General features: G+C 47.4%; 1 protein-coding gene across 2 annotated transcripts in view; it reads left to right on the top strand.

Moving 5' to 3' along the window:
- CEP85L (centrosomal protein 85 like) overlaps nt 1–27959 on the top strand; it is a 126705-nt gene that overhangs the window by 24475 nt on the left and 74271 nt on the right. The window contains exons 1-2 of one of the 2 annotated variants that reach the window (XM_066606222.1): nt 3366–3653; nt 24696–24851. In XM_066606222.1, coding sequence (XP_066462319.1) covers nt 3599–3653; nt 24696–24851 — 211 coding nt within the window. In that variant the 5' untranslated portion in view covers nt 3366–3598. Of the gene's footprint in view, nt 1–3365; nt 3654–24695; nt 24852–27959 lie in introns of those variants that run through there. The other variant, XM_066606232.1, reaches the window with a different exon arrangement.

Below are 27959 nucleotides of genomic sequence, written 5' to 3'. Positions count from 1 at the left end.
ACAGAGATAACCGTAAAGGATATCATCCTTTATAAAACAGTAGTTACGCTGTACTATTCCCTCTTCTCTATCTATTCCATTAGTGTGACCAGATCTCTACTCTCCCTATGGGCCAGCGGTCACCTAACCTGACACTGTTCCTAAACACCAGCCCCTGTTTAGCATTCTATCTAGTATAATCCCACTGTGGCTATCACATATAGCACTATAGCTAGTGTGCTGATACCTACTTGTTCCCAGCTAAGGTGAAGCAGCTCTCTGGTATGAAGAGGGAACATCTGACTAGCTGCCTAAAGCAGCTCCCCTCTAGATCCCCATGTGCTGTGGAACTCGCTGTCTCAACAACCCACCCCCCCGTTTTATAACAACCTCCATTTACATGTTTTTATACAAGAATTATGCATTTTTATTTGGATATTATATAGCTGACCTTTTATATCCACCATGTTCTATCGCTGCCTTGTGGATATGCTCTATCTATGGCAGGATGGCACAATTGACTTGTTCTGATGACTATCTGCCATGGAGTGCTGTAATATCAGCAGTATTTAACTGTAATTTGCTGACTACAAAGGATGAGCTATTATATCACAATATCTCATTATATACTATAAGGTGACTGACGTTACTGTATACCTCAGCGTTTTAGTAAATAATTTCTCCTGACAACCAAGAACTGGAAAGTGAGCAGAACTCACAAATAAGTGCTACTACTCCAGCTAGAACGTCTACAGGTACAAGGAAAAGTAACCACACCCTCTGCAATTACCTGGATTCCATTATTAATAAAATGTGGGCTGATTGTTATCGGGGTCACAGTTATAGACAAGCGAATGGAAATATACCAAGAAAAGCGCGCTCACCGCGGCGGATACGGGTGATGGTCACACTTACATTTGGGGCCTGCTTTATGTTTTTAATCAAATTACGAATGTTAGGTTTTTTTGTGCTGCAGACTAAGGCTGGGTTCACACAGGGCGGATTTGTTGCATTTTTTCTGTTGCGGTAAAACCGCTTCAAAGGTTATTTTTGTCTTGCGTATTTTCCGCGTGGAAAATCTGCAAGCGTTTTTTCCCGCAGTGCTTTTTTACTTTTTGCAGCGTATTTTGGTGTGGATTTTGCTGCGTCCATAGAGGTCTATGGACCAAAAAGCGCTGCAGAAAAGTCAAAAGAATTGACATGCTGCGTCTTGAAAAACCGCAGCTGCATTTCCGCACTGCGGCTGTGCAGAAAAAATCCGTCCTGTGAGAACAGCTTTTTGCCCAAACACATTTGCACTGCATTGCACTGCAAACGCAGCGGTTTTGCCGCAGTGTGGATATGCAACGGCAATCCGCGGCAGAACTGCAGCAAATCCGCCCTGTGGGAACCCAGCCTAATTCTGCTGACAAAAGGAATCTAGGGGAGCTTTCATACTGATGTATACTGTTCCTCAGGACGAAGTACAAGATGCCATGATGAAATCTGCACCGACATCCAGACGTCTAATGTGTATTTAAATGCAAAATTGCCACATAGGCTACATTCACATGAGCACGAATTTTGCGGGAGTTCTGTGCGTCACAAGCTGCGCAAAACTTGTGTGAATATAAACTGCTTTCTTTTGAATGGAGTCCCATACATGAGCGATGCCGCGAGGTAAGAAAATTGGAGCTTGGAACGCATTGATTCCAATGGGACCGTTAGACCCCTGGTATGCCGTGTGATGTGCATGCCAGCGCGAGATCATGCTTCCCATTGAAATCATCGGAAACACTTGGCGATCCTCCGAGACGCGTGACACAAGTGCTGAGGATTGCGATTTCTGAGAAATTATATGAGTTTTTGCATGAAAAACGCCTCGCATTCGTGGTTAAAACGCACGGACTACAAACCGCCTGTATGTGAGGCTCATGGCGTCCAACGGGTTCTTTCAGGCTACAAACTTCTCATGTGAAGGAGCCCATCGGACACCCTGGGCTCCACATACAGGCGCCATCGCTACAAAGTCCTGCAATTTTGCAGCCCGTGTGAAACGGTTTTAAGCTTTTTATAGTTTTGCATCAAAATCCGCAGCTAGCGGCAGCTTTTGGCGTGGCATTTACTGCGGCTTATTCCGTCCCGTGTGACAGCTCCCGGACGTTATTTTCAATTCCACATCAAAATCCGAACGTTGGCCAGACAGATTTTGGGGTTGAATTTTTAGCAGTACAGTAAATTCCGCCATGTGCAGCAAAACAATCTGTGTGAGTGGGTACTGCGCCCCCACAGAGCCAGTCACACTGGTGGTATGTGGTAACTTGTGGTGCCTGTGAGGTGCTGCGCCATGCTGCCCCCCATAGTTGCCCCCATACAGAGCCAGTCACACTGGTGGTATGTGGTAAGTTGTGGTGCCCGTGAGGTGCTGTTGCCATGCTGCCCCCCACAGAGCCAGTCACACTGGTGGTATGTGGTAAGTTGTGGTGCCCATGAGGCACTGTCACCATGCTGCCCCCCACAGAGCCAGTCACCCTGGTGGTATGTGGTAACTAGTGGTGCCCATGAGGCACTGTCGCCATGTCGCCCCCATAGAGCCAGTCACCCTGGTGGTATGTGGTAACTTGTGGTGACTGTGAGGTGCTGTGCCATGCTGCCCCCCATAGATGCCCCCATACAGAGCCAGTCACACTGGGGGTATGTGGTAAGTTGTGGTGCCTGTGAGGTGCTGTCGCCATGCTGCCCCCCCACAGAGCCAGTCACACTGGTGGTATGTGGTAACTAGTGGTGCCCATGAGGCACTGTCACCATGTCGCCCCCCACAGAGCCAGTCACCCTGGTGGTATGTGGTAACTTGTGGTGCCCGTGAGGTGCTGCGCCATGCTGCCCCCCATAGTTGCCCCCATACAGAGCCAGTCACACTGGTGGTATGTGGTAAGTTGTGGTGCCCGTGAGGTGCTGTTGCCATGCTGCCCCCCCACAGAGCCAGTCACACTGGTGGTATGTGGTAAGTTGTGGTGCCCATGAGGCACTGTCGCCATGCTGCCCCCCCCCCCCCCCGAAAGCATGACATGTACATTATAAACCATTACAAAGTGTATGAAGGTACTATGGGGGTAACATCCTGCTGGACTCCCTATAGCAGCCTCCTCCGAGCACGCCGCGCTTGCTGACAGGAAGCAGCGGCTTACAGCAGCAGCACGGGGGCGGACAGCAGGGTCACTGCTCTCTGGCTGTAGATAGGATTTGGGTAGCGACACGTCTGCTGGTGACGTCCTACTGAGATTACTCACAAGACGTAAGAGCGAGCGCCCCCTGGCGCTCACTGTCGGTACTGCAGAGCTCCGGAGGCGCATGAGGCAGCGGCTGTTCTCTCGTCCTCGCCCCTCCTCCTCCTCCTCAGCTCTCCCCCCTCCGTGCACGTAATCCAGGCAGGACTTCGCCACAGCATCCCGGCCTCATCCTCCGAGACCTCGCCGCGTCACACAAAGCCCCGGCGGGAGGATAGGACATGTCCAAAGCCCGACCACCGAGCTGCCCGTACCGGGAGCCGAGCGCGGAGAACTGATCGGTCCAGGCTGCTGCAATCTGTGCGATCACAGCGATCTCTGCCCTCCGATCGGCTCTAGCGCCCCCCGCAGGTATGTGGGGGAGGATGATCTCGGACTACGGCTCCGGGTTCAACAGTTTCACCACAGGTAAGTGCTCCGACCATGGATTTACCGGGCTGGGACTGTACAAAGACCTTCCACATGTACCCCGGAACCTCCGTGCTGCGCCCCGTTATGTGACCTGTTATACCACCGCACGGGGGCGCTAGCCGTGTGCTGCCCATAGATCTCCCCGGTGTGTATATATACCAGTAGGTGGGACATCTCCAGTCTGATCACCGGTGGGCTTGTGTCAGAGGGGCTGCTTCATGCACAGAAGTGTATGGCTATAGAAGTGGTTGCCCCCATAGGTAGTTTACTAGCCCGGGTGATAAATGTCGGTTGGAGTTTCCCTTTAAATTGCTGTCCTACGGAGGTCTCTCGGTGTCATGTAACCCGGGGTCAGGAAGACCTGCAGGATTCCAGTCGGCTTTGTATTTCCAACATCTCTTCTTGCTGTCAGTGAATGGCTGTATCCTGAGGCTGATGTATCTCTATAGTGATGTGTCTGCAGGCTGTGTATCTGCACATTGGGGTCCCTGCTGCACCTTGTCCCTATAACTGATGGGCTCCGGGGTGGGATCGGCCCGACGGGGCATGTTGGGGATGTTCTGAGGGTATATTATAAACCAGAATCCGCATTGAGGGGTATGGAAGCTGTCCGCTGAAGAGCCACGCTGCTGTGGCATTGGTTGTGGTCTACCCCTGGGGACAGAAAACCACCCTGGGTTCGCACTGAACGGAATTGCCACAGAATTTCCGTGCGGAATGTCCACAAGGCAATTCCACCCGCAACTCCTAATCTCCTCCACGCGCTGCGGCCAATCTGCGCGAAAACGGCCATGCGTTGCTGAAAATAAAGACGGAGCAGGTCAATTATTTTTCATTTCCGCAGCGGCTTCTCTATGGGGAGAGATGGCCGCAGCGGAAATCCAGGCCGCGGAGGCGCTCCAAAACCCTCGGCCACGGGTTTAGAAGCTGCGCTTATCCCACGGAAATCTCGCCTTTTTTCAGTGCGGTAATCCTGCGATATTTCCATCCCGTGTGACTTATCTCCCCTAGAAGTCACAATAATTACACAAGTGGGGGGTTTGCCAATAAATGTAACATTTTGCTATTGCCCACCTCCCGCTCCCGTGTTCCATACTGCCCAGAGGGTCGTGCAGGGGGGCTTGGACAGATTTAAGAAATACTTTTTAAAAAGTTGCAAACTTTTTTTCAGCCCCGCTCCAGTAGCCGAGGGCATTACTACGGGCATTATGCCGGCGTTCTGGCACAGAAAAGTCACAAACTTTGGTCCCATCTGCACAAAACACTTGTGACCTCTAGGCTTTGTGGACCACTGTTGTAAGGAGTCAGTGGGCTTTCAGGTGGGGGCGTTGCTGTCCCAGGCTGAGAAGGATGTATAACTGATGCCAGTCACTTATATTGGCAATCTCCTTGAGCTGGCTGGCATAGATTTCTGTCTTCGCACAGAGATGCACCTACTATATGAAGGTTCGTGCGCCTCTTCATATTAGTCACATGTGCATCAGCGAAAATGACTTTCTGACTGGTGTATGAAATCCCGGTTATAGTACCCTCCCCCTCCCCCATGATTGTAGACCCATTAACAGATGTGACTAGTTTATCATCAATGTACAACTTGGCATCAGTTTGTCACAAATAACAATGTGGCCTCCAGCAGAGCTGGCTTATAAAGACATCCATGAGAAATCCCTCCCTTCTTTAATGTTTCCATTTTCTGACAGCAAGCAGAGATCTTGAACACAGCAAAAAGGGGGATTTTTCAGAACAATTGGCATCACTTTTTTGTAGTAGAAAGCGAGCAGATTTTGTGCCCCTCCGTATTTGTGACCTCCTAGTGCAGGGACATGGCTACAGTCATCCGACAGATTTACTACCCTATTAGCCCCAAGGGGCTGCCTGGCTCTGGACTATTGATGACTTCTCAGAATAGTTAATTGGTGGTGGTCTGCCGCTCCGGACCCTGCAGATCATCTGTTTGCTGGGCTCGCTCACTTAGATGGATGTTGCCTGCTTATTACATTTACAATATGCAGAATGTGGCAAATGGACATATAATAATCATATTTACTGAGTAATTTAAGCACCCATAGCCTATAATGGGCGTATTGTGTACTAAAATAGGACCTGCTGCGTTTGGATTTGTGCACGTTTTTGCGTACGTAGATAATGGATTTTTGCATGTGCGGAAAAAAAAAAGGCCGTGCTCCTTTTTTTGCTAATTTGCACACTAAGGGTCCTCATAGACGTCTATGCGAGGTGCGCAAATGTACAATATGCTGCGCAATTCTGTGGGAAAAAAAAGACATCTGGACCTTTTTAGGCTAAATAACCTTTTACATCCCGGCGGGGTGTGTGTCCCGTGCCCATGTGAACATGCCCCGAGTGTGCAGAACATGCCTAGTTCACAGCACAAAATCATTGCGCTGAAGTGAGTACACATGCTTCCGTGTAGCCGACCTAAAACACGCAGCTCAGAAGGGCGCAATTAAAATAAATGGACTTTTAACATTGTGTATTATATATGTAAAAAAATCCGCCCATGTGAGCTCCTATGGTATACGGAGTTGGGAGCAGACAGCGCCATACGATTTTCAGCAGCCTGGGTTGGTATTGCAGGCGCTGTTTTCATTGGGTCATAAGTTACTGATTGGTCGATGAGAGTAACGAGGGAAGAAGGCACATGTACTCTGCACGCAGATCACCATTGTGTCCCTAGAGTGACTGAATGTGGCAGGTCTTCCCTCAGGGATGTGGCTGGCGGCCGGTCTGTAGGTGCCCGGCACCCGTGTAATCCTGTTTAGTAGTAATTGGCACTTGCCTGCTGCCAGGAGGTGTAGAGTTAATGCCTACTAATGGCCCATTGTTCTCCCTAATTGATTGGCATCAGATGGTATTGTTGGCGGTCACAGTGGGTCACGGTGACTCTTGTGATGTTTAATTTGCATTTCTCAGCCCCGCTGGCGTGTTCTGGGGGTGAAGAGCGAGGGAAAGCGGCATCAGTAAGCACACGGGATGCTGCTCTTGGTAGGACATGGTCGGCGCTGCTCTAGTATGTTCTTAGAAGCACACGTGCCGGACGCATTACGGTGCGTGTTGTAAGTTTGGCGCCTGACTCGAGCAGTTGGACGTGGCGGATCCTTGTTGTCACAGTGCTGCCTGTTACTAGAATGGTCCTCGTTAGTAACTTACCATCTGCACAGCACTTGCTGGAATATATGGGGACCAGTCCTGACCAGCAAGCATGATACCGCTACACGCAGCGCCTGCTCACAACACGGGACATTTCTGATGGCTTTGTGACACGTTTTTCCCCCAATGGTTGTGACAGCCTGGTGTCATTACACTGTTATAACACCTCTATAGGTTACTTGGACTGATCCTACATCACAGTGTGTATTATAGGCCCAGAGGTAGGTTCAGCTATTATGTAGGCTATAGCGCCAGCATGTGCTCTACAGCATTCTTACCTATCCTTGTCCTCACTGGGGCTCAGAATATATCTTCCTCTATCTCAGCCATATACACACTAGGACTGACTCCCCTAAAAGTAGTCCTCAGTGCAGAAAATTAGAATCGGGATTCCTCTGCTGGTTACCAAAACTATGAAGCGTCCGCAACCCTCCAGCGCTGCCCAGAGATCTACGTTACTTAAAAACTCCAAAACCGCGTTCCAATCAGAACCTTAAGGCTGCGTTTACATGGTACTGAAATCCCGCAGAATGACCATTCGGAAAAACCGCTAGATTTCCACGGGATAAAGGCACCCGCAGGCTTTACCCGTGCATTTTGGAGCTGCTTCGCTGTCAGTATTCCGCTGCGGCCATCTCTCCCCATAGAGAGGAGATAGGCTGCTGCGGAAGCAAAGAAAGAATTGACATGCTGTGTCTTTGATTTTCGCGCCGCATGGCAATTTTAGTGCGGCTTGGCTGCAGCGTGCGGATGAGATTTTTGCAGCTCTCGTCCCCTTTGCTGACTAATCCCGGGATTAAAAACATTTCTGTGCAGAAATTCCGTACGGACATTCCGCTTCAATGCCGCCCCGTGTGAACCCAGCCTAATGCTTTACTCCAGTGGGTTGGAGATGGCCTCAATCAGTGGTGGTCCTCGCTCACTCCAGTGTGATCTTCTGACAGATCTATCACATATTAGGAGATATTTTTGGGTAGATTTCCCCCTAATTTGGACTACTTTTAAGACTGAGGTCCACCTCACGTGTAACATCGATATTTCACTAGCCTAATGATCCTGAAGAGATGCAGCGCTCCATAATGTGGTTGTAGAAGCCATGTGTTTTCATCTGCTGGAGATATCCAGGACTGGTTCAGGTTGTCCCTCACTCCCACAACATATTGTAACAAGACCGGGTGTTACTCTCCTGGGGCACAGCATTGGGGTCACTTGTTCCAGCGTCTGTATTATCAGATTACGGGATTATTGGGGTGATGTCAGGGTTGCGGTCACGTGAGAATCACAGCCGCAGATACCAGTGTGGGACATGTGGGTTGATCTGCCAGTCAGGGGGATCCTGGTCTGCCATGGCCTGTGATTGCTATGATAAGCAATAATGCATTGCATTACAGTGTTACTGCAGTGTATTAAGGCCCATTTACACATAATGATTACTGCTCAAAATTCATTCAAGCAAACAAATTTTAGCGATAATCATTCGGTGTAAATGTGAAAAAATCACTTGCTTGTCGTTCGCAGTTGTCTTAAGCTGACTTTTCAGTCAGCTTAAAAAACCTTGTTGTCTTGCCGGCTCCTCATCCTGTGTAAATGCTCCCATAGGAGGTGAAGCGGACGAGAAGCCCGCGAACCAGCGGCAAGTCATTCTGTATGAAAGCTCTGCACGAGCGCTGATAGGACTTTCTAATGTTATAGTCGCATCGCATGACATGAACTTCACAAGTTCGTGCTATACAATGCGATAAACAAGGAGGCTCCATAGGGAAACATGGGCTACAAAACATCACAAATCGCATCTGTATGGCCTCGTTCACACGGGCGGCACGGTATCGCTGCGATTTTGTAGCTTCCCATGCGAGGATTTTCGGGGGAGGCTTGAAATATAAGCCTAACCCCGAAAATAGACTGTAGCTGAAGAAGAGGGAAAAAAATACACCACCTTAGACGCGCTGTCAGCCCGGCCGCATCTTCTCCCCGGGTCCCGGCACTGATCATCTTCTATTGTTCTGACCAGGGATTGAAAAATCCCCGCCTTCTGGAAGCGCTGGCTGTGATAGGCTGACACTTAGCCAATCACAGCCAGCACTTGATGAATGGCTGTGATTGGTTGGAGCTCCCTAAGATATTGATGACCAGTGCTCGGGATAGGTTATCAGTATCGGATTGTGGGGGTCTGCTGTTGCAGGCCATGGTGATCGTCTTTCTGAAGTAGCTTTGGCACTCTTCATTGCATACAAGGCACAGCACAGTCCACTTCATAGTGACTGTCCCTGGTGTAGCAGGTCAGTCCTGTTCACTTGAATGGGACTCAATCACTCTTGGGTTATGTGACGTATGTACTTGACATTACAGGGCTGGGAAGAAGCTGTGGCGCTCACATGGGTGCTACCACCCATTTAGTCAGCTTATCGGTGATGGACCTGAGGGGCAGACCTCCAATGATCTGATATTGAGGACTTATCTGCAGATTCCGTCATCAATCTTGTAGTCCTTGTAAACACTTTTTAAAGTGGGTTTCTCATTAAAAACCTGTATCTTATATCCGCAGGGAACTTCCCACCCCCCAGAAGTGAATGGAGTGGCAATGGAGCATGCGCACTGCTTCTACATTCACATGGGGCATTTGAGTGCGCTGTTCTCAGGATGGCTTTGGGTCTCGGAGGTCGGACCCTCAGCAGTCGTTTCCCCCAATCTGTGCTGTCTGTTGCAAGTTCCTTGATCTAGTGTGCCACTAGCCTAAGAGAGTGCCCACCAAGTACCCCCCCAGACCTCACAGGGATCCATACAAGAACCTCCGTGAAGATGGCAGACGCTGAACTCACTGCTGATGGTAGTCTTATGGGTACTTGAAATGTTGAGATATCCTGGCACATGGATGTCCATGTGTAGATGTCCCACTTCCATCTATTGGAGGCTGGTGGGGTGTGCTGGGAGTTGTAGTTCACACCATGGATACAAGATTGAGACTAGTGCTTTACAATTTGGAACATAAGCCCCGTGTAGACTGATCGATTGTTCAGAAAACTGTTCAAACGAGTAAAACGACTGGATGAGATTCGTGTGCTTCTGGTTGTACAGGTTAATTCGACATAAATATCAGCGCGGCTCATGCTGTTTAAGCACTGGTCGTTCAATGGTTCATGTAGGGTGTAAAACACTGAATGATACGTGAGCGGGAACGGTACGACTCAACAGGCAGTGTAACCGGGCGCCCCGAGCGCGGAGGAGCTGGCAGTGAGGTCAACAGCTTGGGCAGACCACAGTCGTGAGGTTCTTGGCCCGTGTAGAAGGGCCCTTAGTATCAGTGACTGATAGGTGCGGGGTCCCAGCTGTCAGCCCACTGAGGACCTAGCTGTACCTTATCCTGTAAACTTTGGGTGGGATGGCCCCGTTAACCAGCAGCAAGTACTAAGGTGAGGGGCCGCTGCACTGTTAGCTGGAGAGAAGCTCACGCTCCAGTGAGTCTCCCTGATTATATATTCGGCTGTCTCCTCCTGTCATGCCTTACCCCGCCGTGGACGTCCTTCAAACTACATGAATATTTATTTGTTCTATTTTTTTAAATTGCTGCTAAAAACAACAAAAAGGGCAGTCAAGCCAAGAGCCGTGAAAGGTCATGTTGTTGGGGCACAATGTTGGCACTCGGGTGAAGTTGCTTAGTGCCGCCTTTACTGCCCACACAAACCGCGCATGTGACGGAGGCTCACAACATCACAGAAGCCACAAGCCAAGCCCTGCAGGCGGGGAACAATGTTGTCATCCGGGTCGCTCCTCTTAGAGCTCACCATGGAGCAGACCTGCTGCTGTTGTGCAGTAGACACAGGACTGCAGTGTTCTGGATGAGGAGGCGGACACAGTAACCATTACATTTAGGAGGATCATGAGACCGCTAATAACAAAATTAACTCCTTAAAAAAACCCTAGTAAAAGATCTCTAGTGAATCGAAAACTCTGAGCTGTTGTGTTCTACAAGTTCTGTAGGACATGCGGACAGGGGTGGTCCCAAAACTTTCCCTTATGGGAACCGTTGTAACTTGACACCACCAGAAGCTAGGGGCTGGTCTAGTTTTGCTGGAGTTAACGCCTCCTGTCAAGCCCCTAGCTTCCAATTGGCTTTGTTTGTGTGTATATGCCACGTTTCCTACACAGCGTACTATGCATTATTAGACTTGGGGCACAATCTCTGCCATCTGTTACTATTGACTGTCTACATGTATGCTGACATTGTCCTCAGGCACCCGTCTGCTACCTGGGAATTCCCTTCAGCGCTGTCTGGTTCCATCATAAGATGGACCCATTTGGCCGGGGGATTCCCCTTTTCTGCTCCTCGAACGGAAAACACAAAAACCTAAACTCTACCACACATGGGAAAGCAGCGTAAACTTTAAGTTATTGTTCAGATTAGTAAAGTTTCAGATCTCATGCAGTTTTCACATGAGCTCAAAGATGATATATCAGTGAGTATATACAGGGAATGTATAGCTGCTATTCATTTTGGCTGCTTCTTAGTTTAGCTCCATTGTAGTCGATCTGTGACTACAGTTTATACTCTGTCACATTGTATTAACAGCTTCTACTATGCATATATGTGCAGCAAAAACCTCCTGACACATATATTTGACAAAGCATGAAATTAGCCTCAACCAGTTATTTGCAGGACGTCTTAGGTAGTCTTAGACACACCTCCTGTCTTATCTTTGGTTCAGGCTGCGGCTATCCCCTCCCCCTGCAGTTCTGCCTCTTCTGATTGGCTGCTGTGTGTAAACACAAGTCTATCACAGGCTCGCCAGGAAGTAAGTGCACGGAGGACTGATTTCAATGACGGCCAGGACAGAATGATTCTAAATTGTAGATTACTAACCCAGTTGTGAGGAAAAGATGGCCCTCAAGTAACTGTTGCACATAGGCTTACCTCAATCTAAGGGGCTGTGAAGGGTTGCTTGAAGTTGCCCCCAATTAAACAAGGCACGCTGCTGCTTGATAAGAGGCTTGTTATATTTGGTCTCGAATCTTGAGTTAATTTCTGTGAATGCAGACGGGATCCTATAACCCGACATTAGCGTGTTATGTCTGTAGTTATATTCTGAGACCAGCTAGGGTTTCTGGTGGGCTAATAATAAGTGGAGGCCTGGGGGGTGAGCTCACAGGAGGGAAATAGATTGTACGCTTGGTAGGTCTGCCCTCCGGTATGTGTTGTCCTGTGCTCATACATGTAGTCCTTCCACATACATGGAGCCGTTCCGTGTTACTAGACACAATGCTTCAGGCCTGATTCTCTGCACACTAGGTAGGGTTCCTGTCTCTGGATATATCACTTTCTACCCTACTCTGCTTCTGCAGTAAAAAGTTTTTTTTAAGTTAGAAACTTCAATGAACAACGTCTAGTAGAAGAGAGAATGAAGATCTATGACATGTAGTATCTGAAGGAATGGTTCTGTCCACACACAACAAACCTGTATATTCCGCTTCACATGAGAAATGTTTTATTATGGCTACGTCTCTGAATTGTTTGCCCAACCGATAGCTGCGATCTCCACTGTTGTGACTCTTTTAGATCTTTGTAGGGCACTCGCGGACTTTCCCTCAAAGCCCGCTCCTAGGGTAGGTATAAAGGCCGGCTGCACATCTGCGCTGGGACCTCCTTTCGGAGGTTTTCTTGCAGCTCCGACGCAAAATATGAGAAGAAATAGCGCTGAATTTCTATCAATAAAATGCTGGGCAGCTGAGTGAAAACCAAACGGACCCCATTATAGTCAGTGGGGTCCGTTCAGCGCTGCTCAGTTTGACGGAGCCATTCATCCAGGAGATTCCCCTTTCCTTCTCCGTTCCGGAGTAGGAGAACAGAGCCCTATATGCAGATGTGATTGCAAAGATTAAAAACCCCACCTTCTAGGCTGTATTTCCACGGCAAGCATGACCTCAATCCGAGAAACTCAGATCAATATCATGCTTGTAAAACTGCGTTTTTTTTCTCTGTGTGATGTGATTCTCACGTGTATGAAAATCGCATGGTATTCAATAGCAAAATTAAAAAATTGCATTGTACAATGCCAGTGCAATGTTATTATTATTTTTTTAACCTTGCTCATAGGAAATAATAGGTGAGCTTTCTGCCATATTGCAGAAAAGTAGAACAAGCTGCGAGTTTTCGATCACACATCATCGCTGCCAGAGTAAAATCTCACATGTAAATAGACCTATAGAGAACAACGGGGTCTATTTCCATGCGAGTTTTGCGCATCTCGCAGCGCACAAAACTCACACGGGAAACTTGCCTATGTAAATACAGACTTGCAATGCAAATCAATGGGCTGCTAAGCTTTTCAGTATGATCTGAATGTAAACGCCTACTAGAACTTTGAAAGCGCGAAAATATGGCTTACGGCTCCGCCTACATTAGTGTCATGTGTTCTTATATTTACAGGAGGCGGGGTAGATATGATGGATCTTTAAGATCTGTTTCCATTCACTGACAACAAGCAGAAAACCTGAAATAGGGAGGAATTAGAAAGTGTCTGTAAACCAGAGAAATTGGAGAAGAAAGAAAAAAAAAAAGTAAATCCCTTATTGGCAATCATTGGCCGTATACTGACTCCGGATAGTTTCACACAGGCGAGCGCAATTTTGCCACGAGAGAACCAATGCTTTTCCTTGAGAATAATCACTCATGGCTGCCGCCCACGATAAAATTACGCATTTCTTTTTTATCGTGAAGGTCAATAGGACTCTCTAATGTTAAAACTGCACCGCATCACACGAAAATTTAATGCATTGCGATGCAATACAACAGAGGTTCCGTAGGGAAACATGGGAGATAAAAAAAAAAATCGCACATCACAAAAAGATAAAGCATGCCACAATTTTTTTTCCTCTCGTAACATCGCATTAGCGAAAGCATCGTATAATGTGAAAGAAACCATTTAGAATCATTGGTTTCATAATTCTGCTTTTTTTACTCACTCTTGCATCGCCCCTGAAAATTGTGCTCTCCCCCCTCCCCCTCCCACCCCATGTAAAGCACTCTTGGAAAAATACGTGCTTTTTTTTTTTCCTCTTCATTTTTTTTTTAACCATGGGAGTACTTAGAAGAGTGCGGCTGATATCTGTGATGCTGCAATTGTAGGTCCGTGTTTGCGGTTTATTACATGACATAGATTTATTTCCCGCTGTATATGCGCACTTCTCTGTGTGTGGCGGGCTCTGCTGATGTCGATATGTTCAGGTCAGGGGAGCCATGTAATATAGATTTTCCTCTGTCTGGCCTGTCTGTAACCTGTTAGTCAGATAATGGGCTGGGACGGACGACTCCCTCACCAGCTCTGAATTGGAAACCCTATTTTTTTTTCTGTATTTGTGACTTCCTAACGTCACAACAATGTGACAAACTATTCATCAGTGATGAGAACGATTGTTGGGGAGTGTTGTCCTCGCTTGTGCCCAAGTGACATCTCATGGCAGAAGTTGGCATGTAAATTGTCCCCTTTTTGTGTGTTCAATAAAACAACATTGTTGTCTTGCTGAACACACAATGGAGGTCTTTGTCCTCGCAGAAGGACCCTTTATTTCCCATCTATGAGCCAGCTATCGTGTTCCTCCACGCAGCAAAATGTTTCCACGTTCATCAGAGGGTCTTGGTGGAAACTTTTGTAACTTCTATAGGCTGATTTAGACACAATGATTTTCGCTCAAATATCACCCCAAGCCTTCTTTTGAGTGATAATCGTTGTGTCTAATTGCACTGACATCGGGCAGTTTTCATTAAGCTGAAAGATCAGCAATCAGTTACCAGGAATTCACAGCGGGATACAGCTGATACTATTGTTTCAGCTGTATCCCGCTCCCTGATGACAGGTGGAGTATGAAGAACACAGCTGTCCAGCTGTGTTCTGCATACCCCACTCAGAGCACTCAGCTGTATAACAGCCGGGCGCTCCGAGCAGAGAACAGCTGGATGCAGAAGACAAGCGGCCCCACTTGTCTTCTGCATCCCCGTTCGGAGTGCAAAGTGATTGCTCAACGTCTGAGCGATCACCTTGCACTTAAAGGCACGCAACGATTATCTCTCAAAAGACATGTTTTGAGTGATAATCGTTGGGTCTCAACCAGGCTTTACTCCAGGACTTAGCAAAGAAATGGATGCAGGACAAAGATAATCTAAAGATTCCGCAAATTAAATTTGCCTGTGGACATTGGGCCTTAGGCCGCTTTCACTTGGTTGATTTTTTTTGAATGGGGTCATATACATGAGCGATTTTGGTTTCTTTTTTTTCACCCCACATCATGGTGCGGGAAAAAATTGCAACATGTCCTATATTTGGGCATTCCCTTGGAACACCTCGCTCATTGTTTTCAATGGGGCTGGCAAAAACATTGTATGGCTGAAGTGATGCAAGGCAGTTTTGACAGATGGAAGTGTGGCAATGTTGTGGGGACATTCCTGTGACCCCCTTGTGTGTGCGGCTGAGTGTTCTCCTGCTGGGAAATGTCTCTTGGAAGCCATGAGGGGAAAACATGAGGCTGCAGGATGTCCTGAACATATCGCTGAGCTCTCATTGCCCCTTGTACCACTACTAGGGTTTACCGACTGTTGTATGTGATGGCCCCCCAGACCATCACACCAGCAGGGGGCAGTGTGCCGATCCAGAGCAAAGGCAGGATTGAGGCGCTCACCCAGAGGTCTCCCGTGATGAACCTTGCAGTTGTCAGTGCTCAAATGAAACCGGGATTAGTTGCTGAAGAAAACCCAGCTCCTCTCTGTAGCACTCTGGTTTCGTCTTTCACATCACCACTGCAAACAGAGGTGATGGTAGGTGGGTGTCAAAGGCCGTACATGTAATGGGTGCTTTGAGATCAAATGACCTTTATCCAAGTGCATGGAAATTGCAGCAATCGACACAGCGGCCTGTAATGATGGCGCCATCGGTCTCTGGATAGCAGACAACAAAACTTATGGAGCTGCTCGTGCTTGTTGTTCAATCAGATGAACCTCTCTACTGTGATCTGTCGAAGTCATCTTGAGCCCGGTCGCCTTGTGTGCGTGCCCTCACTCATCCACTGGTCCCAAGACCTTCTAACAGTCTTCTCAGAACGGCCTAGGTGATGGGCAATTTGTCAACAAGACCATGCAGCCTCTTGCATTCCCTTTCAAACTCTATTATCTGGGTGAAATCTCTTTGATTGTGTCATAGAGGTGTCTAGTGATCAACAAGCTCTATACAAGCAGACCCAGGTCCATTTCACACAGGTAGCCGCTGCGAGCCTTTTATAGGCCAAGGGTTGAACCATGTTTATGGCCTCAGGTGACAAGACCATTCATCTAATCACGCCACAACTCGATATTGTTGTATCTTGTCTCCACCACAGTTATGGGTGAAGACATGGGCTGTGCTGCGGGAAAGGGAATGCCCACAGCTCCGGATTGGCTGCTGGAGACACACACTTGGACCGAGCTGATAACAGTTTCACAAGTCGCTTTGCTGGCCCCCGCTCGTTCTGCCATCCTCCGGCAAGTATTTGCCTCGTTCTCCTCCTGGCCCCGCTTGCTCCACTACTCTACCGTCCCAAGCACTTTCACCCCACGCTCTCCAGCAACTCAGTTTTTTCCGGCCCCCGCTGTTAAGTGTAATTTCTGCGAGCCTGCTCCCCGCTGTGCCCAAGTTGTTTCTTCCCGCTGCTAGGTGCTGGGACAACTATGAGATGTGGAGGTGCCGCTCCTGAGGCCCCCGTTTCATAATTTCCCTGAGCGGCCCACAGCTGTTATTGACGAGGACGCTCTTTCTGCTCCCCTCGGCCATAATTTTCCCCGGCCAGCCAGCTAATGGCTGTCATTCACTGGGCGCTCCTGCGTTGCCACTGCTCCTGCTCTGTGCTGTGAGTCCTCCTGCTGCGCCGCTGCACCGCTACTTAACAGGGCCCTGGTAGCAGCATGGCTAGATGGCTCTGCCTGGTTCCGTTGGCGCTCCTGCGCAGGCGGTCTCGCCGCCGCTGTGCTTTTGTCCTCCGCCAGTGCCTCGGTACATGGCCCTCATAGCACCATGTCTGGATGGATGTAGCCGCCGGCCTTGTCCTCCAAGGGTAGCAGCACAGGGAAGCTCTGGGCCCCCCTTGTTCCCTCCAGCAGGACGTCGGCCAATCTGCAGCTTTAGGGGGGGCGCTACAAGGTGTGACCTGTCACTCTACACACCTCCACCCATATTTGTGATGGAGACAAGATATAAGAATACCTCACAACTCTACATATCTGCCTGAGATGTAACTGCATGCCGAGTTTTGCAGCAAAATGACAACTAATTCTAGGGGCTGGATTTTTTTTTCTTTTTATAAAAATATATATAACTTGAAATTGCAGTAAAATTCATACAGTAAAATCTCTGAAGACCTGGAGATTGTTGTCATTTTACAAAATCTTTGATTTTAAACAAGTTTTGTACAGCAAGAGAAACAAAGTGTTACATTTTGTCTTTCTTTCTTTTCTTGCATTACCTGTTGCTTAGCAACCATTTTTGGCTGGGTATCAATTGTGGAGGCAAATGTAGATGCCCACAACGCATGGCCTGCGATTCATGAGTACATTTAAGACCACTTCAGGACCTGAATGCGTTCTGTTAGCGGTGTAGCACCCCAACAAAACTGGAGCAGTGAGAAGCCAGTCGCACATGTATGATACATTCACAAGTGGCTCGCATTCATCTGAGCAGGGCTTGCTGGAATCCATGCACACACTGCAGTAATAGCCCCTTCAGAGGCACGGACTGCATTTATCACTTTTACAGTGAATCTTCCAAGTGTGAATTAAGGGTGATTGGTGCAATAAAGGGAATTTATCAAAATGTTTAACCCTTTCCAATCCACTGTCTGACATCTGAAGACATTCTGATTGAAGGCTGTACAGCTCCGATGTCTGAAGACGTCCGACAGGGTATTCTTACTGTATATTACTGGCCGCTCTGTTGTCGGGGGCCTCTCCAGCATGTCCCATACCGCAGTATTAGCTCTAACCAGCAGATGGCACTATTGTATAATGGCAGAAAGAGAAAACCCCCTAGGAAACCCCGAATCCAAAATTGGATTGCAAAGGCTTAAAGCCACCAGGGTGCTGACAACTCTATATAGATCCTGGTGAGTCTAATAAACTTATCTATGTTACCAATCACAGTGCAAGGGGGAAAAAGAGAAAATAGTTTAATACCTGGTGGGCTGCAGGGCATTCCTGAAACACTGAAGTGTCCTGTTTCTTCTGCTGAATCTGCCCTGTACCCTCTCCTGTTGGTGACTGACATGACTTGGGCCATATGAATCAGTAGCAGAAGAGTCGGGGCACTAAAGCATTTCAGGAGCGCCTGGTTGACACTTCACTGTTAATTTGCATTTGTCGCATGAGATATTAAAAGGTCCTCGGTACTTATCTCTGTACTGGGCTCAGTGATATAGACAGATTTACAAGGGGTTTCCAGGAGTCCGCTCATCTTACAAAAAGTACAGCTCGCAGAGCTCCGTCCACGGAAAAATAAAAGTTATAGAATGCAGTGAAATAGAAAAAACTAATTTCTAAAAAAAAATGGTTTTTATTGCGGAAAAGTGAAAAAACCTAAAAAAAATATAAGAATGTTTTGTATCGTTGTAATCGTACCGGCCCGCATAAAAAAATCTATTGTGTCATTTATGCTGCGGGATTAACGCTGTAAAATATCTAGCTAGAATTGATGCGTTTTCTCTCTCTATCATAAAATAATAAAAGGTTTACAATATAGTCTATGTACCACAAAACAGCACCGATAAAAACTACAGTTCGCCTCGCAGAAAACAAGCCCTCATACGGCCGTGTCGATGTAAAAAAAAAAAGTTATGGCTTTTGAAAAATGGGAGATGAAAATCCACCAAAAATCGTTGCGTCCTTAAGCCCAAAATAGGCCCTGTCCTTAAGGGGTTAAACGTGACTCTACAGGACTTGTGTAGCTCTGTCAGCAGTTCGGTGGGCTGCTGATATATCCGCTCTGGAGGTGAAGTACATCTCCATTTCCATATATTGGCTACGCTGTAATCCATGTGCTATTCTCATTCATGTAACCTAACAGTCCTGTATCTGTCATGTACACCGGAAAACCAAACACAGGCTGCAGTTAACAAAGCCCTATAATTATAGCGATGCTGTCTAAATAGCGGCTGTGGTCAGCCGCCGCTGCATCTCCATAGAAATGATGTCATACAGCTGGCGGTTCGTGTCTGGCCTGCTTACCATATTGTTCCTGTGGATCCGTAAACTGGATATGTGGATGGGGGATGCAGGAACGTTAGTAAAACTGTGCTCAAACTGGAAGAATCCGCTGGGGTCAGTAGTATCCATTGCTTTACCTCAAGTGCTGCGAATGTCACCTGCATACATGGAGTAGTTCATACAAGGTGTAGAATGCGTATATTTCGGACTATTCTGTATAAATTATGGGAGAGGGATAAGGACGCACTGCTGTGTAGGGAGATGAAAGTCCTGCTCTCCCTAAAAGCAGAGGTGAATCCAACATTGAATGATGAAGCTCTCATTTAGCCTATAGGTTTCTGCTGGATATAATCTTAGCAGCGACCGACTGTAGCGAGCCGGGGCAGGAGGTCTTGTGTCACCGAGGCTATTACACTCCATAACTCCTACCCGGCTGCACTACAGGCCTCTGCTCCTGGGGATGGTGTGGTGGTGTAGCATGGTGCGGGCTCCCCCAGATGGGAAGCGGCTCCAGGGGCAGGAAGGTAGTTAAAACAGTAAAACTCAGGTTTGCTTTGTTTCTTCAGGTGGTAGATCGGATGACACTTAATACAGTCCGCTTCCATATATCAAGCTCTGGAGATGGCAACTGGAGATACTGTTGTTTTCACGCACCATTCCCATACTAAGACCCAATGTCCACAGACGTGTTTGATTTGCAGAATCCGCACGGGGCACCCGCAGATTAAGCCGTCCATGGGGAATCATTAGTGCCCACAAATTAATTAAAGCATACAGATTTGTTTTGTGGACCTTTTGGTCCTCAAAACAAATCACAGCATGCTCAATTTTGCTGCAGATCCTGCACAGATGGCTTCCATTGAAGTCAGTGGAAGCGGTCTGATCCGCGGCCCGCCCGTGGCTGTCACTGCGGACATGCTGCAGATTTGTGGGAAAACAGGAGATTAAAAAAACCAAAACAAACCTGTACTGCGAATGTCTGATGGCGAGCCGTGAGGACCATGCGCAGTACAGCGAACCTAGAATTAAAGAGATCACACGGATGCCGCTGGCAGGCAAATTCAGGTACGCAGGGCTCACTGGCCGCAGGCAGGGCTCGATTACAGGCGGGATTTCCCGCATGGAATCTGACCCACCCATGGGAATGAAGCCTTAGGCCGCCAGACCGTCGGCGAGAATTCTTGCCGCGGGACCCGACCTGAGCGCCTGCAGAGACGAGCGCGTACTCACCCGTCTCTTTCATGTGCCGGCTGCTGGCGCATGCGCAGACCGGAGCTGGCGGCCGGGTGAGTGACGTATCTGGCCCCGCACAAAAATAGTACATGCCGCGGTCTGTTTGCCGCGCGACATTCCGTGCGGCCCAACCGCGCCGTCTGCATAGGAGTGCGTATTGTAATGCACTCCTATGCAGGCTTTGAGCGGCGGAAATCCCACGGATAATCCCGCCGCGGGATTTCCGCCCGTGTGCAGGCGGCCTTAACCAGACTTTTCACAGGGGCCCTGGGAAGACCGATACAATGTTGTACCTGGCACCTTGCTCCTTCCCTAGACTCGGGGATAAGGATGAGGTCTGATATCTGTAGCCAGCTATCTGAATTACTCCGGTTCTAGAATCTTCAGAAAGCAAACGGCGTTTTATAGACTTCTGGGGTCTTCATGCAGCATAGATCTGAAGGGCAGGACAAATACTGAATCATAGGGGCTGTCTGTTCCTCTGATCTGACATCTTTGGTTCCCTAGTCACCACTCCAATATAGGCCGCCTGCAGACGAGCGGGTCGGATCCGGCGGCGAGAATTCTCGCCGCGGGACCCGACCTGAGCGCCTGCAGGGATGAGCGCGTACTCACCCGCGCCCGGGCAGCCGGCACATGCGCAGATCGAAGCCGCCTGAGTGACGTTTCTGTGCGAGGCTCTGCAGGCGGCCATAGCCATCAGTTCAGCCCATAAAAAGAGGGTATTTAACCATCAGAACATGTGAAGACACTTACAACATATACTTATCCCATCCTATTTTCCCAGGGTAAGGGTGCAGTCACATCTGCGGCGGGGGTCCCGGATGTCTGCTCCTTTTCGTAGAGCAGGAAAGGGGAAGCCCCTGGCCCGAACGGCTTCACTTTATGACAGAAGTGAACAGACCCCATTGACTATAATGGGGCCTATTCGGTTTCCGCTCAGCAACCTGGCAATTTACCTGAAGAAAAAGCGCTTGCATGTAGCGTAGGTTCTAGCGCAGATGTGAAACCGGTCTAAGATCAAGACTTAGTAGTGACAAGTCTGAGTCACTACAAGGTGATGTAATGCAATTGTGATCTACAGCCATAATAAATGGCAGATGTATACTCTGCTTATACTCTGCACTGCAGTCATTTATGACATTATTGGTTACAGACGTATGTGGTCACTATATAGCAGGATGTTTATTTCTCATGGCTGATGCATGCTTATGCAATTAAATGTATTTGTTAGGAGTGATTTCTTTAGAAAAGTCACGTCTGCCGGATCGGTGTCTGCTTGGCATTAGTTCTTCCTACACTTTTTTTAGAGATGGAGAACAACCTGACCCTCGGCATTAAAGATAATGAGCTAAGCTTTTAATGTTTGGGGCCACAAGCTTGCCAAATGTTTCCTATGACAGTGCAATTTAAAGCGGTTGTGATGAAATTGACACTTACCACCTGTTCACAGGATAGGTGATAAGTGTCTCACTGCTGGGCATTCCATCTTCGGGACCCCCACCAATAATCAAAATGAATGGAGTTCCGGGTGAGTATACAGTACATGCTGCTGCTCCATTCAGAGTCTATAGAACTGATGAACATACACTTTTAACAACTTAGCTAAGTATGTATGGCTTTTTCCAGAGCAACCAGATTTCATCTCTTAAAGAGCAACTCTGGTTAAAAAACATTTTTTTTTTCTCTGCCCACACTTAACTGTCTGTCACACTCTGGTGGTCTTCTTTGTATATTGCAGCCACTTCCATGCAGTGCAGCATTCTATCTGATACTTATCTCCCAGCTCAGTTTCTCTATGCTCTACTAACACTCCCATGATGCATCATCACAGCATTCCATGAGCAGCTAGAGCCTGTACCATCTCTGCCTGCAGAGAAGACACTGCCATTACCTTCAATATTCATCTAAATAAACGACAGACCATATGCATAGTCAGTGTGATCTCCTCTGTTATAATTGTGTGACAGGAGCTTCTTTAACACAGTTATAATAGAGGAGATCTCAGCTCATCCTCCTGTCCTGACTGTATACTTATGGTCTGTAGCTTATTTAGGAGAATATGGAAGGTAATGATAATTAAACTGCTCCCTCAAAGCAGGCAGAAATGATATAGCCTCTAGCTAATGCTGTACTGATGCAGGATGGGATTGATGTGAAAGTGAAACAAAAAATCTCAGCATCAAGATAGTGCTTGGTCAGTATAAAACAAGAGGCTGCACTGCATAGAAGTGAGTGAGAGTCAATCAAGCAAGGTGGAAGAGGTGGGATGTCAAAGATGAAAAAATGTGTGCCAGAATACCCTTTAACTAGAAATATATATATATAAAGGAGCTGTGCGGGGCTTTATAGTCAAAGGCGATTGAAAGCCGATGGTGCTTAGGACTATATTGCTATAGACAATATAATACAAGGTGTGAGTGCATATGGTGCTCTCTGTAATTCAGATTTTCGTTTTGAACCATAATCATTTGTCCTAATGAAAGTAGATATTTCTGTAAACCCCCTTTGTTGCAGCACAGTAGTATATTATTAGTATGATCTAACAGGATGTACACGAGCAGAGTGTCTGGGATGGTGTACATCAGCTGTTGTCCTATAGCTCTCTTCGCGACTACCGACCCATCTCTAATCTCCCCTTTAATCTCCAAACTACTAGAACGCCTGGTTTACTCCCGCCTTGTAAACTATCAGAGCACTCTCTCCTAGACCCCCTACAGTCTGGCTTCCAACCTCAACACTCGACAGAAACTGCCCTTACAAGGGTACCCAATGACCTACTGACAGCCAAATCGAGGGGCGATTACTCCCTACTGATCCTCCTCAATCTCTCTGCAGCATTTGACACTGTTGACCACAAACTCCTCCTCAGCATGCTTCGCTCCACCGGCCTAAAGGACGCTGCTCTCTCCGGGTTCTCCTCCTACCTATCTGACCGCTCCTACAGCGTCTCCTTTGCTGGCTCTACCTCCCCTCCTCTTCCCCTTGCTGTTGGGGTCCCCCAGGGCTCGGTCCTCGGCCCCCTTCTTTTCTCTATCTACACAGCCCCTATTGGACAAACCATCAGGATATTTGGCCTCCAATACCACCTCTACGCTGACAACACCCAGCTATACACCTCTTCCTGTGACATCTCTGCACCTTTCCTCCAAAACATTACTGACTGTCTGTCCGCTGTCTCTAACACCATGTCCTCTCTCTACCTAAAACTAAACCTCTCTAAAACTGACCTGCTGGTGTTTCCACCCTCCACTAACCGACCTCATCCTGACGTCTCCATCTCAGTTTGTGGCGCCACCATAACGCCTAGACAACATGCCCACTGCCTTGGAGTCATATTCGACTCTGATCTCTCTTTTACCCCCTACATCCAATCTCTGGCCTGAACATGTCAGCTGCACCTCAAGAACATCGCAAGAATCCGCTCTTTTCTCACCGTGGACACGCTAAAAACACTCACTGTTGCCCTCATCCACTGTTGCCCTCATCCCTTATTGCAACTCGTTGCTGATCGGCCTCCCCTGCACCAGACTCTACCCTCTCCAATCCATCCTGAATGCGGCAGCCAGGCTCGTCTTCCTGTCCAGCCGCTACTTGGACGCCTCTGCCCTGTGCCGGTCACTGCACTGGCTGCCCGTTAAATACAGAATTCAATTTAAACTCGCTACCTTCATCCACAAATCCCTCCACAGCGCAGCACCCCCCTATATTGCCTCCCTCATCTCAATCCATCACCCAGCCTGGGCTCTCCGCTCTGCTAACGAAACCAGACTGCGCGCCTCTTTAATTTGAACTTCTCATTCCCGCCTCCAAGACTTCTCCAGAGCAGCATCGGTCCTCTGGAACGCACTACCAAAGGCTACCCGAGCAATCCAGGACTCACAGAACTTCAGGCGTGCTCTAAAAACGCACCTCTTCAGGGAGGCATACCGAATACCCTAAACAAACCCCTTTGTACTCCGCCTGATAACATGCTCCCTGACCTACTGACTGCAATCCCTGCTAGCCATCATAAACCGCTCCTGCAGTCATACTGTTTCTGCCGTCACACGGCTAAATGTCTGACCATTGTCTGTGTATAGCATCTCTCGCTCTCCACTCCGCCATACCCTGCACATCTCCAGCCCCTTTACCCTCTGTATCACCCCATTACCTGTAGTATGTAAGCTCGTTGGAGCAGGACCCGCACCCCTACTATTTCCATCAACTGATTACTATGTAACCGTGGTTTTGTAATTTTTGTACTTTTGTCTTTCTGTATTCCCCCTATGTAAGCGCTGCGGAATATGTTGGCGCTATACAAATAAAGATGATTATTATTATTATTATTATTTTACTCCACATGGCACACAATTTGTTTTTAGTGGGTACTTTCTGTATAATCGCTGTACAATTCTTTTGATGAAATTCTTCTTTTATGTCCTCAGGCTCTGATTTTCCCACATCTGGGTGGCTTGCAAGTCCACACTGGCATTCTTCAGTTGCCCCACCCAGTGGCAGAAGTAGTCACACACGTCGACACAGCATTACATCTGACAGTGGGGACACTGGAATAGGAACCTCTTGTTCCGACAGCCTGGAGGGTGAGTAAAGCTTCCAGTACTTTTTCCTAATGGTCTTATATAGGGTGATTCTGGGTGCAGTAAGCCTCTTATATTGTATCTGGCTAACAGATAAACTGCCCTTACTGCCCAGAGCAACCAATCGGAGCTCTGTTCTGGAAAGATGGCAGCCACCATGCATGGTTTAAAAGTGTTTATTCAAGATAGTTCATTTTCACAAAAAATATATAGAGATCAGCTGTTATAGGTCAACGGAAAATTAGGAGGAGTGGTCCTCTGGCGGTAAAAATACAGAGTACACACAATTGAGCCTGTTAACGTGGAGGTGTTAGCATGAGAATACTTTAAAAGTTTATAAAACTTTACAAGAGGAAAGAGAACAGTAAGGGAAAAGTAAAGGCATAGAAGAGAGAAGACTAGGGAGGAAGAAATACTAAAAAGGATGAAAGAAAGGAAAGTGAAAAAGTGTAGTGCCCCTACAGATGTCTAGGCTTTCCTGCTGTATTGAACAATCCTATAGCAAGGAATAGAAGGAAGAACCTCGAAAATCTAACCGTGCCGCCCATTAAAAAGGAGAGGAAGCTTCAACTAATTCTGAAGAACTAAGCTCTTGCGTATGTTTGGCGAGTCCAGAGCTTCGACCTACACCACCTTTGGTATAGAGACCCTTTGTTTCCAGAATCTAGGAACAACTTGCTGCATGGCTATTTTAAATTGCCTTAGAAGACCCTTTTTGATTTGAGACAGAGCTTAGGAACCTACAGAGAAGGGCCATATACAAGGTGATGTTGGTCAAAGACCTGCGTACAGTTTTATATAGCACAGAGATGTCTCACCGTTATGGGGCTATAAGCGAGCAATTCTAGCAAATATGCAACATCATGCCACGGGCCGTACAGCACCTCCAGTATGTAAGAAATTAATAGAAATACTTTATGTATCTTGGAGGAGGCCCATTACCATTGGGACATATTTTAGAGTTGCTCTCCAGAAGTTTGCAGGAAACTGATATTTTGTGTCAGTGTGAAAGTCTTGGGCCAGAGTTCTCCAGAAAAAGATCTACCCATCGCCTCCTCCCAAGCTCTGACCCACTTAGAGCCCGAGTCCTTCATCTGTGTATGTAGCAGTAATTCATAGACTAAGGAAACCACATGAATAGGTGCCTCTGTAGGAAGGTGCATTTTTTTCAAAGCTGGTAAGCCCCAAGGTCAACGTGGATATAGATGCGAGAGAGTTAATGTAACTTCGTAACTGAAAGTTTTACAGCAAAGATCCCAGACTAATATCCGAGCCTCCTCCTAAATCTATTAAGAGTCTGCAACACTGGGGAAAAATAACAAGGAGGCATGTATCATAGTGGATGGAAATTAAGGGTTACATGTATCATTGTGGATGGCTAGAGGGGTGATGGGACCCAGGGAAGAAGCAATGTGTCCCTCGCTGTCTGGCAAGCCTCCACCATAACCTCAGCAAAATAAGCAAATAGGCATATGTTAGGGTGTTTCCTATAATTTGCTGATTCTAATCAGAAATCAGTTTATTTTTCCTCTTGATGGTTAATTTCTATGCTCTCATCCTCCTCTTTCCTTTGCCATCCAAAACTCTGCCATGAATCCATCCCCCACCAATAATGCAGTATGTCCTTCACAAAGACCTTGCTACCATGCCATTTAATATCTTGTGGGAGACGCTGTTTGCGGTGGCTCCTCGATGAGTCTGCTTCTACTCTTTCCCCACAAAGATGCTGAATTGTGAAACCAGTAATACACGCAGGGCTGAAGCTGTTAGATGGAACTGATACGGAGTAGGAGGGCCGACTCTGTAGATCAATCTGGTATCACAACATTTCCACTCATCTCTGACAGTTTGCAAGAAGCTCAAAGTTAGGTAAACTTTTGTAGGGGTAATGTGCTTCATATAGTAGAGCTCCAGGGAGCATCACAACCTTCCCAGCAATAGAGCTGTAGGACAGCATGTCTTTGGAGTCTTGTCTAGAAGGGCTTTCGATGTGCAACCACTGTGAACCACCCCAAGTTAGTGATGCCATTGACCACTGAGAAGGCACACAACCCCTTTAATAATACTTTGGCATTGAACAAAATGATGTAACTGTATAATGCATCTGTCAGCCCTGGAAGTGCGCGTTCTGGCTGCAGCTCCACATGTAAAGCAGTATAACCGGTTTGTCTGCAAAATCAGTTACTTCTCTACCGTTACATCCAAATTGTCACTTGTGGTATTTTCTGCACACGTGACACAAGCCGCTTCAGCAGGTTTGAAAGCTGAGACTTCCTGCTAACTCAGTTACACAGGAAAAGGTTATTGTTCTGGACGGTTCTAATTGCAGTTTCCTAATTCTCTAGCATGAGGTATGTGACCCTTCTGATGCCCCGCTCCTGCCTTGTCCATGTAGCATGCGAGAACTGGACGGGGATTATTGCGTAAGTCCTTTCATAGTTCGCTAGAGGATGGCTTTACTTGTGGTTTTGTGTCTTTTCTTTAGCTACCTCGTTACATTGAAATATTGACGTTTCTTCAGTGAAAACCTTGGATTATCGAGCTGGAAGAATACTTTTTGTTGGAAATCTCTTTTTAAGTTGCCATTTTCTGCTTCGGTCACAGCATTTTCATGGCTTCTGTTTGACCGGAGTCGTGACCAGTCGGAGAGATTTGTAATGCATCCTGATGGATCCCATTGACTTAGAATTTCTGGTTGGGCCATTAAAGATCAGACGTGATGGCTAAGAAGGGATTTCTATGTGCCCTTCTATTAGATCTTGGACTTTTCTTTCTATGTTGATGCTTTTGGTAGTTGCTAAAAATGTAGTTGGCTCCTGGACTTGTCTGACTTGGGACTGAAGTCTACCGTATTCTCTCTATAGAGAGTTTATAGTATGGTGGAGAACAAACATAAATGACTTTTTGGTGTGATGCAGTCAATGAGTTATAATGATTTGTTGTGCCGTGGAACCAATACGATGGGATATAAGAGTACTGGTGTATGTGGCAGGCTGACGAGCAGCAGATGGTAATCCACTTTTAGAGACTTTTGTATGCAAGTTTTGACAAGATGACGAAGAATGAAGAGAATAGCCGACAGCTATCAACTTTTCTAGTTCTATGAGCAGT

This window comes from Eleutherodactylus coqui, chromosome 1 (assembly GCF_035609145.1).
Source record: "Eleutherodactylus coqui strain aEleCoq1 chromosome 1, aEleCoq1.hap1, whole genome shotgun sequence".
Taxonomy (NCBI): Eukaryota; Metazoa; Chordata; class Amphibia; order Anura; family Eleutherodactylidae; genus Eleutherodactylus; species Eleutherodactylus coqui.
This window is presented reverse-complemented; position numbering and strand designations above follow the sequence as displayed.